The sequence below is a fragment of the Arvicanthis niloticus genome, chromosome 2 (assembly GCF_011762505.2).
Source record: "Arvicanthis niloticus isolate mArvNil1 chromosome 2, mArvNil1.pat.X, whole genome shotgun sequence".
In the NCBI taxonomy this organism is placed as follows: domain Eukaryota; kingdom Metazoa; phylum Chordata; class Mammalia; order Rodentia; family Muridae; genus Arvicanthis; species Arvicanthis niloticus.
The window spans coordinates 123943442-123955851 of NC_047659.1; the positions used below are offsets into that span (position 1 = coordinate 123943442).

Genomic DNA, 12410 nt, shown 5'->3' on the forward strand with positions numbered 1-12410 from the left:
TTGGGGGAATCCATGTGCTGGCTTATTTAACTTAAGTTCTCCTCATTCCATGATTACACAGAACATACTCTCCTCTGAGCAAAGAAACTACATAGTAGTGCTTCTGCTTAGAGAGGCCTGGAGCGTGCTCAAGACTTGTACTATGACTGGGTCTTGTTGACCATCTCTCTATACCTGGCTCCTCTTATATGGAATCCAATGTTTTGGCATAATCAGAAACAGTGAGCCACTTGTATCACTTAGAGAAAGTATGAGGTTTTGTGTGTGTGTGTGTGTGTGTGTGTGTGTGTGTGTGTGTGTGTATTATTTCCTCTGTTTATTTAGAGAAAACCTACTTATTAGTCAAAATATAAACTAGCAGTTTTGGATTGAGACTGGCTTAACCTTTTTTGTTTAGTTTATTCTTGTTAAATGTGCACGAGTGTTTTGCTTGTATACATGTATGCATATCATGTGTGAAGTGTCAGAAGAGGCCAGAAGGCATGCATTGGGTCCCCTGTGACTGGAATTACAGGTGCCACATGGTCCCCTGAAACATTGAGCTATCTCCCCAAGATTTATTTTGTGTGTGTGTGTGTGTACACATATATACATACATATACATATACGTGTGTGTGTGTGTGTGTGTGTGTGTTTCACTTGCATGTATGTCTATGCCTCATAAGTGTGTAGTTCGCAAAGAGCCAGAAGAGGGTATTATATCCTTAGGATCTCCTTTGTTCATGTTTAGTTGGGTTTTTTTTTAGCCCAGAACTACTCCAATTCTCACTTGCTCTGGTGCTGTCTCTGTGGAACTTAGTGGGTATGAGAACACATTTTATCACTGTTTTTGTACTTTGAAGTTTTAATCATACACTGTATACACAAATTACAGCCATTTTAATAAATTGCAACAGTAAGTGAAAAGTAGAAAACACAAGGTAATGCCTTCCCCTTAGTGACATATCAAAAGAATTACTCATTGCTCCAATTAGCGACAAAGTGACCAGAGTCTACAAGCTTTGTAAACTGGCTGTTGATGAAGAGCAGGGTCCAGTGCTAAACCAGGGTCCTGAGTGAACACCACCTAATTTGTTTCCTTGGGAACAGGGCCAAAACTCTCTAATGAACCTGGGGATTTATAGAAACGTAGGTTATTTTAGACCTGGTTTAGCAGTACTGTAGTTCAGGTTCTCCTGACCCTAGTTAAGTAGCAACAGTGCACTGCAACATAAGCTCTTTAAAGCATCGACAACGTACATATTGTATTAGGTAAGTGAACATTCTGCTTCCAGATATTTGAATTGCATTTCCCAGCACATAAGAGGCAGAACCCCAAGTGCACAGGCAAGGACAAGCTGCTTGGACGTGCTTTGAACTCAGTTCCCTTCCAGTTACTGGTTTCATGATTTCATGGAGGAGCTTGGTAGCTTTGTGCGTGGCTGCCAGCCATGCTGCTGCCTGCCTCTTGCATCCTCTATAGCCATCGGCCTCAGCTGTGTTTCAGCCTCTGCCCCTGGCAGTGGGTACCTCAGGATCATGCCTGTGGCATGCTTGCCTGCTCCAGGAGTGAACCCTTCTGTGAGAATCTGCAAAGTATAGACATGTGCAATCCTAATCTCATGATGGCTGTCTCCATCCAGAATCAAGCATCTCTGGTTATGCAAAGACTACAAACCATGGTCCTAGGCTTCTCTGAATACCCAAAAGTAACAAGGAAGGTAGCTCCACTTAGGAGTACCTTGAGATGCTTGTTGTAAAACTCAGCCTTGCATTGGGACACTCAGCACACTGGAGTACTGGGTCATGTAGCACGTGTGCTGATGGCTGCAGCATCTGTCATAGAAGCATTTTCCACAGCGGCTGCAGTGATACTTTTCTGGTGATAAAGTCAAACTTAGCATACATCTTGGACATTCCTTGTCAAGAACTCACTGCTGTTCCTCCAAGCTGAATGGGCTTTCGAAGGCACAGTGCTCTGGTGCTCATGCGTAGTCCACTGGGCAAGCACACAAACTTCTTGGCATCACTACTTGCTACAGCCACAGCTTGAGCCCTTACACCACCACCCGTGCTGAGCCACACAGGGCAGCCCACTTTATAAGTTTATAGTGAACTGCATTCCCATGTGTGCCTCCGCTGTCACAACTATCACCACCGCCATTTATCTTCAGAACTACTTTCATCTGCTTGGTTTTTCAAGATATGTCTCATGTAGCTCAAGCTACTCATTTTTCACCCTGTACCTCCCCAGGGTTAGGATTATAATCATGTACCACCATGTTCAGCTTCTGTTGTACTGGGGATGATATTCGTGCCTTCATGTATGCCAGACAAGCACTGTACAATGGAGCCACCCCTCAACCCTTTTATAGTTCGACAATGATGTGATGAGTGTGCAAGTACCTTTTAAAGGACAAGGCGTCTTCTGTCATCTGTATGTGCAGCGTTTTGTTTATTCGTTTATGTACTAGATTGTTGCTTTTGCCTTCAGTTAGGGAAAAGTTTTATATCATTGTAGACAGTCTCAGACCAGCTGTCAGTCTACTTTTTATGCAGGCCTGCATTTTCTTTTCCCTTTTCTTGTATTAAATGCTGTATCAAAAATAAAAAAGGTATGTTCCAGGGAACACTAATTCAAAATGACATCAACAGCAACTCTCAATGATGGCTGGTATGACAGCTCATTCCTCTGAGATGCAGTCTGCCCTGTTTTGGCCACACAGGCAGTCTTGTGTCTCTTCCTCTGGCATGAGTCACCTAGTCTCTGCTAGAAATTAGTATTATCACTTTATCCATAAGGACAGTTCAGATCACGTCTTTAGCCTTTCCATACATTTAATATACTTAATTTTTTTTGCTTTGTGTGCCCTGTTTTCGATGTTAAATATTATTTATCTTTTCAGAACTCAACAGTGACAATAGAAGAATTCCATTGCAAGCTCCAGGAGGCTACAAACTTTCCTCTTCGCCCATTTGTGATTCCGTTTCTCAAGGTAATTCTGAGAGGCATTTATTGTAATTTATCATCAGCATTTCCTCAAGGTCTACTGATCCTTGCTCTGTGATCTCAGCAAGCACAGCTTGTTGCATTTTCATAACTTTGTTTTAATTGGGGCTGATAGGTGAACAGTATGTAAATTGGCCTCATACATAATGAGAATGATTTCTGTTTCCAGACACTCTCGTTAGTGTCCAGGAGCAAATACAGGAAGAAAGAGGGGGAAAGGGGACAAAGCTTGCGAGTTTGTGGATATGGAGGGAATGCCACTGTTATCTGTAAGTGTTGTCTGAAGATGAAGAGTAAGTGTTACCTGAGAGGAGACCCTTTACAAAGGCAGTGGTTGTGTTTCCTCAAACCCCGGATGATACCGTCTGTTGGTGTCATTTTGAATTATTGTTCCCTGGAACATACTTTTTGTGCACATCGTTCTAAATTATCATGTTTACTGTCTTAGCTTGTTATTGCTGTGAAGAGACACCATGATCATGGCAGCTCTCATAAAGGAAAATATTTCATTAGGGCTGGTTTAGAATTTCAAAGGTTTAGTCTATTAAATGTCATGGCCTGCTGGCAAACCGGGTATTGAAGGAGCTGAGAGTTCTACATCTTGATCCCTATGCAGCAGATGACTGCCACTCCATGTGACTTGAGTATATATGAGACCTCAAAGCCTTCCTCCATAATGACACACTTCCTCCAGTAAGGCCACACCTAATCCAAGGCCATACCTCCTAACAGTGCCACTCTTCTATGGGCCAGCCATTCAAACACATGAGTCTATGGGGGCCATTTCTATTCAAAGTACCACAGTCTGTTAAAAGTGTTTTTATTTTTAAGAAAGTCCATGCTCACAGATAAGCTGTAAAATGGTACAATAAGCTTCCTTTATGGCCTCAAAACCAATTTCCCAAAAGGGAGCATTTCACAACCATTTTCTATTTTTCTTCAGATATTTTTTTTTAAAGTTGCAGATGTTATACATTTAAATTACCAAGTGAAAATTTTCATTTCTCATGATAGTAGGGATCTAATCTCGGGCTTCAAGTATGACAAACACAAGCTATCTCAAGGAGCCGAGTCCAGAGCCCTGAAATCAAGATGTTAACATTGAGACAACACTTGGTATCTGATGTACAGACTTTATTTATCTTTACTAGTGTCTCACTAATGCTCTTTACAACAAAATTAAGCCTCTGTATGTGTGTGTGGTTTAATAAATTGATGGATTCCTCAATACAAAACATGCTAAAGGGAGTTGGGAATGAAAACCTTTCTTCCCATAGTCATTCAAAATCACAGAATGAGGAAAATTCCAAAATCTTCAACCTGTGACTTTCTAGATAATAGAGCACAAATTCAGTTGGCTGATGGCTAAGAGGGATGGATTAGGGAGAGAAAATGGGTGCATAAAGGAGCTTTGAAGGATCCTAGCAACTTTGCCTGCCTGTCTGTCTGTTTCTCTATCTTTTATCTCCCTATTGGCCAGGACTCTGCCATATAGTATCACCTAATTACAACAGAGGATAGAAAATCTAGACAGAAAAGTAGGTAAAAGGGCTGGTTACATGGCTCATCAGTTTCCACTACAGATGTTATCTTTTTCTCTCAGCCACTGGCCTTTTCTCACACAACTGAGAGGTATGGGGAAGCCCACTGTGGAATTGTATTCTTGGTGCATCCCATGGTTTATCCTGTGCCTGTGCTCTTGCTTATTTTATTCTGCATGTGTGTGTATAAAAAAAATCTGGAAAGCTCTTGAGGGACAATGATAAGAAGGGAAAATAAAAGCATGGCCCTGAGTCATGACATTAAAAAAGACAAGTACAGGATTCTTGTCTGCCCAGTATACCAGTAGGCAATTCCTATTCTTGATGGCCTTTAAACACTAGAGCTTTTGAATGAAGTACTTGGCACCATTAAAACTTCTGCCATCTCAGAAATGGAAAGAGATGCAATTCTTAAAGATTCTTTTTACTGTGTAGCCCTGATTGGCCTGGAACTCTCTGTAAACCAGGCTGTCTTGAGCTGAGAGATCCTCCAGCCTGTTACCTACTGTGCTGGTATTAAAGGTGTGTGCCACCATGCCTCTGTCTTCCCACTGAGAAACCAAGTTTTTGTTGAATGTGGAGATCATGGTCTGGGTTTATATTTACATGGCTCCTCACTGCATGCAGTATTAATCTGGAATGATTTCTCCACTTTTAATTAGTGCTTCAGCTTTGAATCATTTTATTTTTAATCATGTATATGAGTGTTTGTGCTTGTGGGATTTAGAAAAGGGTGTTGGATTCCCTGGAACTGGCTTTACTGCTAGTTTTGAGCCATCTGATGTGAGTGCTGGCCTTAGAGGGCAGTGATCATTGTAAAGAAGCTTAGCTTGCTTTCTTCAGGAACTTCCTCTTCTTGAAGTTTAAAGTTATTTGATACATTTTAGTGAAGAATTGCAGATAGGTTAATATGTATGCCTGTAATCCCAGCACCAAAGAGGCAGAGGCAGTAGAACTGCCCTGGTCTATGTAGCAAATTCCTGGCTAGCTGATGGCTACATAGCAAGATCATCTAAAAAGCCAAAGACAATGTATAAGTAATTATCGTCTTCTTTGCCCCCATCCCCCCCCATATAAGGAATTACAGTAAGTGAGATCACTACATACATGCCGGCATAGTACATAGTAATGATTGGCTCCATCATTGACAATGCCTTTTTTTTTTTTCCTATAAAGTTAATATTTTCTCCGAGTAAATGATTATTTTCCCACATAACATGTTAGCACAAAACTGTAATTCCAGTATCTGGGATGCTGAGGCAAGAGCATCAGCTTTCCAAGTGCTAGAATGCAAGGGGTAGGGCATCTTGCCTGATCTGTTACTAGTTCTTAGAACCATTTTAGGACTGTAGCATAGCAGGCCAGTCAAATCAGGAAAATATTTTCATATGAGGTTTACAGGCCTATACTTGGCTATGGTCCTTATAGCTTGGAAACCGTGGTAGCTGAAAGCACTATATGACCTTTATCAGATCTGGAGCACCTATGCTATTTGGACCCTGTTTTTCCTTTATGTCTGAATCTATAGACAATTATTCACGGAGTATGTACAGTCAAGAAATCATTATTAATCATAATAAAATCATTAAGCTAGGCAGTGGTAGCTCATGCCTTTGATCCCAGCACTTAGGAGGCAGAGACAGGTAGATCTCTGTGAGTTCCAGGACAGCCAGGACTACACAGAGAAACCTTGTCTCAAAAAGCCAAAATAGGAAAAAAAAAATTACATTTTTACAGCTGTAAGATTAAGATTCTAGACCAGACTGTTTCAATATTGTCTGATTCTCTACTCTTAACCATGTTATTTGGAAAACAACATGAGGTAGGTTGTTATAGCAGTTTTTTTGCTACCATTTCAGATTTTGTCAATTTATTTCTGCTTTTTAAAAAATCTACTAATTATGGTGCCTGCTAAATTAACCCTCAGTGAGGGAGTGACTACATGCATGTATTAAAACTTGTTACTTATTTGCCCTTTGAAGTAAAGATGTTTATTATAGGTTCTCCCTAAATCATCTTTAAATTTAGGAGGAAATAAAAAAATTTTGATGTATATAAGAAGAAATCTGGTGCCTGGTGATGGTGGCACACGCCTTAAATCCCTGCACTTGGGAGGCAGAGGCAGGTGGATTTCTGAGTTCGAGGCCAGCCTGGTCAACAGAGTGAGTTCCAGGACAGCCAGGACTACACAGAGAAACCCTGTCTCGAAAAACCAAAAGGGAGGGAGGGAGGGAGGGAGGGAGGGAGGAGAAAAATAAATAAATCTGGGAAAGAATTAGAATTCTGAAGTTTAAAAGTATAGGGAGTGTGTGTGTGTGTTTTAATCTACCAAAATTTTTCTTAATATGAGAAGGAAAAGATACATGAATACAATGTTTCCAATGTTTCTTTTCCAGATTACATTATTCCCAGTGCTCCTCTTCAAAACCCCATTTTTAAAATAATCCTAGTTTCTGAGATTCCAAAATTACTCTAGAGAAACGTAAGAGAAAGTTGAATGCCACTATCAGAGAAGGCTGTGATTAGAAGAGAGAAACTAGGACTTGTAATTCTCCTTTTTCGGCATTAGTAATCCTCTAACTGGCTAGTCTTCAGGAAAATGTGTATTTTGGATGCTGGAGATAGTTTAGTAATAGAGCATTTGCCCCGTCTGCATTGGGCCCTAGTCCTATTTCCCAAACTTAAAACTTTCTTGCTGAAAATGTATTTTAGGGCTGGAGATAGAGCCTAGTAATAAGAGTGCTTGCTGCTCTTGCAGAGGACTTACGTTTTTGAGGCATAGCCCCCATAGTGCTGCACTTCACAACCCCTGTAATTCCAGCTGCAGGGCATCTGCACTTATATCCCCACCACAAACACACAATTAAAACTAAAAGACATCTTTTTAAAAAAGAAAAATGAATGCTGGGCAGTTGTGGCACATGCCTTTAATCCCAGCACTTGGGAGGCAGAGGCAGGCGGATTTCTGAGTTCGAGGCTAGCCTGGTCTACAGAGTGAGTTCCAGGACAGCTAGGGCTACACAGAGAAACCCTGTCTCTGGGGGAAAAAAATGTATGTTTTAAAAAATTATATTCAATAAACTTTTATTGTGCTCTTTATCAGGCCACAAAAGTAACTGAGGTACAGTCCCTTTAAGAAGATTGATGTCAGCCAGGTGGTGGTGTCACATGCATTTTAATTGCACTTGGGAAGCAGAGGCAGCCTGAGTTGAGGGCAGCCTGAGTTCCAGGACACCCAGGGTTACATTAAAAAAAAAAAAAACCTGTCTTAAAAAACAAAAAAAGAAGATTGATAAAAGAAGATTGATATCTTCCTGGGGTGGGAGGGGGGAGAGAAACAGACCAATCAGCAACTCAAAAAATTGCCCCTTTACTACTTGGGTATCACTTATACTAGTGAGTGTTAGAGAGAAAGCAGAGGGTTTTTCGTCTGTGAGAGCACATTGAGATGTCAATCTCTGTAAGTCAGACTCAGCAGAAAACTGCCTGTTTTTTTTCTAGGCCAACCTGCCCCTGCTGCAGCGAGAACTGCTGCACTGTGCCCGGGCTGCAAAGCAGACCCCATCCCAGTACCTGGCCCAGCATGAGCACCTTCTGCTCAACACCAGTATCGCATCTCCTGCTGACTCTTCTGAACTGCTTATGGAGGTTCATGGAAATGGAAAGAGGCCCAGTCCGGAAAGGTGAGCAGAGAAGAGGTCTGTTTTGTTTTTCTGGAGCCACTCAGCTTTAAAGGAAAGAGGGTTTGGTTGTTGGGTTGTAGACATAAAATGTCTTAGACTTTCCAAGATTAGTGTTCCTTTGTCCCAACAACTCTATAGGTGACTGCACATTCCTCTTGAGGACCTCTGCCCTAGAGTTTAGACAGGTTCACTGTCCCAGAAGTGGAAGAACACCCAGTCCCTTGGTCCTTTTTACTCTGCCACCTGCAATAAAGATGTATTTATCAGGTGCGTAGGACCCTCACATCTGGTAAGTAACCAGTACTACAGCAGTCATTAGTCAGTTGTCCTTTACGTTGTTCTCTACCTTGAGATATAGCTGATGCCACAGATTGAAGACTCAGCTCCCAGGATTGTCTTGTCAAACAACTGTGCTCCCTTTGCTTTATTCTCATTGGCTGTTTCTGAATGATGATCTCCAAACTGGGCTTCTTTTGGTGGAATTGGGGTTCAAGACAGGGCTTCTCTCTATAACCCTGGCTATCCTGGAACTTACTCTGTAGACCAGGCTGGCTTCAAATTCACAGAGATCCGCTTGTCTTTGCCTCCTGAGTGCTGGGATTAAAAATGTGCAGCACCACTGCTGGGCCAAATTGAACTTCTTAAAACATCTTCAGTATTGTTTAATTGTTTCACAAAACTCAGGAGCATTAGCTGGCTTATAATTAAGGATGTGTTCATAGGATACTGATGAACAGTAGGTAAAGGCAAGGAGCATAGTGGCACTGGGTATGTGGAATGGGTCTATCCTCTCCTGGTAGTTGGACCACCATCTCCATGGAGACGCCACACATACTTCTTCAGAAATTCTTGTCTGTCTGTCTTGCCTGCTTCATTCCATAGGTATCATTGATGATGGCTAACTCATGATAGACTTAACCTTCAAATCACCTCCCCTCCCAAGGAGGGGAGATAGTGTAATTCTGCCTTGGACCTCCTCATAACCTGCCCCAATCCTGAAGTTACCTAGTAGTTACCAGACTACATTCAGCTTCTTAGACTCTAAGGACTTTATGACTAGCATGTCAGAAAGTAGGATAAAGTAGCTGCCACAATAGTGTATGAGTTGTTGAAGAAGCAGTATTGAACAGCAATAGAAGGCTTATTACAGTTGAAGCTGAGTGACTAAACCCTGTATTGAGTCATAGAGGCAGTTTTCTTTTTCGAGACAGGGTTTCTCTGAGTAGCCCTGGCTGTCCTGGAACTCATTCTGTAGACCAGGCTGGCCTAGAACTCAGAAATCCACCTGCCTCTGCCTCCCAAGTGCCGGGATTAAAGGAGTGCGCCACCACTGCCCGGCTCATAAAGGCAGTTTTCTTCCCAGCAACTCATCTCCACAGTCAGAAATTTGACCTTCAACATTCCTAAACTTTCTCAGTTTCCCCTCTCTTGTGTCAGGTTATATGGTTCTGCTACATATGGGTGAATTTGGCCTCTCTTCATGCTGGAATAAAGAAGCATTTATGAATTTTGTCTGGCTCGAAGACAGTTTGGTTCATGCCTCTAGGTATGGGAACACATACCAGAAGAGGCACTAAAGTCAGATCTCTAGTTTGGCTGACAGCTAGGACAAGGGCTGAGGGGCTGGGAGTATAACAGTATGAAGCATGTGCTTAGTGTGTGGGCTGCAGCACCAAAAATAACCATTCTAGCTTTGGAAATTTCGGAAAAACAACGGTCTTCCTCCTTTGGAAAGTGAATAGAACAAAACATAGTGCTCAAGAGTGTTCCAGGTCCATAGTATCTAAAGGGAGGTCAGATGCTGGGAAGAAGCAGCTATTCTGAGACTTGTAGGAATGTTAACATGAACACTTCTTGACAGGCTCCTATAAGCACTTCAGTTTCTTCTACAGGAGGGACGAGAATAATTTTGAAAGAGATATAGTTCCTTCTGAACCGCCTGCCAAGAGAGTGTGCACTATCAGCCCTGCTCCTCGGCACAGTCCTGCCCTCACTGTTCCCCTTATGAATCCTGGGGCCCAGTTCCACCCTACTCCACCACCTCTTCAGCACTATACACTAGAAGACATTGCAACTTCTCACCTGTATCGGGAACCGAACAAGATGCTAGAACACCGAGAAGTTCGTGAGAGGCATCACAATCTTAGTAAGTGATCTCAACAGCATGATAATGCTTTAATCTGAAGGACATTCACGGATTGCTTTCCTATTCTGTGATAAAGCCAAATATTATCATCATTGCCTTTTTTCTGTTGATAAGGTGATGTTATGTAGCTAGATGTAGTGGCACATATATCTGATTCCAATACTGTAGAGGCTGAGGCAGAATGATCAGCTTACAGTCATCTTCAGCTACCTAAGGAGTTTGTGCGTAGCCTATGCTATAAATAAAAAGTAATGAATGGGCTGAGCATGGTGGCACACATTTGTTAATCTTAGCAGTCAGGAGGATTACCCCACGTTTGAGGCTAGTTTGTTCTACATGAGTCCCAGGACTGTCCCAGCTGACTTGGCTCTACATGTGTGATCTAATGGAAATTTCTTAGGCTCTCGAGCCTGAGAGTAATAACTTCTGAAATGAATGAAGATAATATTACCATCTCTGCTCTTTTATTAGATTTGAAATGCCTGAAGCATGGGACTGTGAAAGTATTAAATTTAGGAATAAACACTTCCATTTTAAAAAAAGAAACAAACCTTCAGAGTCCTAATTTGAGATCAGTTTTGAAAAGAGCTTTTTGTCACATTCTCTTCTGGAGTTTAACTGCTCAGCATCTACCTGGCCAAAAAAACAACACAAAAAGGCTGCCATTTTGTAGGGTTTCCCTTGCATTCCATGTTTAGTGGTACCTTGTGAAGAACACAGTGATTCTTTCTCATTCTGACTTAGACTAACTAGCATCTTCCCAAGGCATAAACCTCAGGAGGGCAAGTATTTTCATTAACTTCTTCATATACAATTTTTATCCATTAGAGAGAAGAATGGTGAAAGCTAGGTATAACTGTTGTTAGATTTTTCTTGTATTTATAATTAATTTAGGAAAAACTATATTTACATCTGGAAGTATACCTTGAAAAAGACTGTTAGTTACCTTCCATGATGACTCCACCAGACTCGTCAAAGATTTGTTTTCCATAGACCTATTTAGAAATGTCTGCCCTATTATACTGGTTTCCTTCATTAAAGCATCACTTGCCTTTCCCCCCAGTTGAATCAGTAAGTCCACTCCCAGTTATTGTCCTAAAATGAGAAATATATGGATATTATAGCATATTTTAGGGTCAGTAGTCTATGTAACACATAAAAGAATTTATAATAAAAAGTACTAGTACTCAGGCATAGCAATTTTAGAAGATAGCAATGAAAAATACAAGAGTTTCAAGTACCTCAGTGGTAGAGCAAACTCAAAGTAGAGTTATGTGTGCTATAATGTAGTCTTAGTCAGTGTTCTGTTGCTATGGAGAGATACCATGATCACAGCAACTCTTATAAAAGAAAGCATCTAATTGGGACTTGCTTACAGTTTCAGACCCTTAGTCCATTATCAACAGGGCAGCAAGCAGGCAAACATGGTGCAGGGGAGAGATCCAAAGACAATGGGAAGAGAGCCACTGACCCTGGCTCAGCTCAGGCTTTTGACACCTCAAAGCCCACCTACAGTGACATACTTCCAATAGGCCACACCTCCTAATCCTTTCAGATAGTGTTGCTCTCTGATGACTAAGAATCAATATGTGGCCCTATGGGGCCCATTCCTATTCAAGCCATGACAACATCCAACTCAACAGACTACTTCTGCTATTTTATCGTGTAGAATGTTGGATAGGAAATGCTGTGTGAACAACAGAAAAGGATGTAACTGCTGGACACTTAGAAGCTTTGCTGTCTTCATACTTATGAACTAGATGCTCTGTTTTTCCTTATATAACCTGTTGCATCTTGTGATTGCTTTTTTTTGTGATATTCGTCATTATAAGTGAATTGTTAAAGAGTTTGCAAGACATCCCGCAAGTACTCGGAATAGAACCCAGAGCCTAGTGTATGCTAGTTAATGTACGCTGAGCTATATATACTTCCAGTCCCTGGAGTTACTTGATCTGAGTACTAACTTTTTATTGGTTAGTATTCATTGGTTTTGTTCTTTTGTGAGTCTCACACCAGTTATGGTAACTTACTTTACTAGCAGTGTGCTCTAA

General features: G+C 41.4%; 1 protein-coding gene and 1 pseudogene across 9 annotated transcripts in view; one reads left to right on the forward strand and one right to left on the reverse strand.

Annotated features, from left to right (window-relative positions):
• Cbfa2t2 (CBFA2/RUNX1 partner transcriptional co-repressor 2) overlaps positions 1–12410 on the forward strand; it is a 94107-nt gene that overhangs the window by 62825 nt on the left and 18872 nt on the right. For all 9 annotated transcript variants that reach the window (XM_076930051.1, XM_076930049.1, XM_076930047.1 and 6 more), the window contains 3 exons: positions 2886–2975; positions 8032–8213; positions 10106–10359. In XM_076930051.1, the coding sequence (XP_076786166.1) occupies positions 8173–8213; positions 10106–10359 (295 nt within the window). In that variant the 5' untranslated portion in view covers positions 2886–2975; positions 8032–8172. The remainder of the gene's footprint in view (positions 1–2885; positions 2976–8031; positions 8214–10105; positions 10360–12410) is intronic.
• LOC117702760 (zinc finger FYVE domain-containing protein 21 pseudogene) lies at positions 1186–2414 on the reverse strand (annotated as a pseudogene).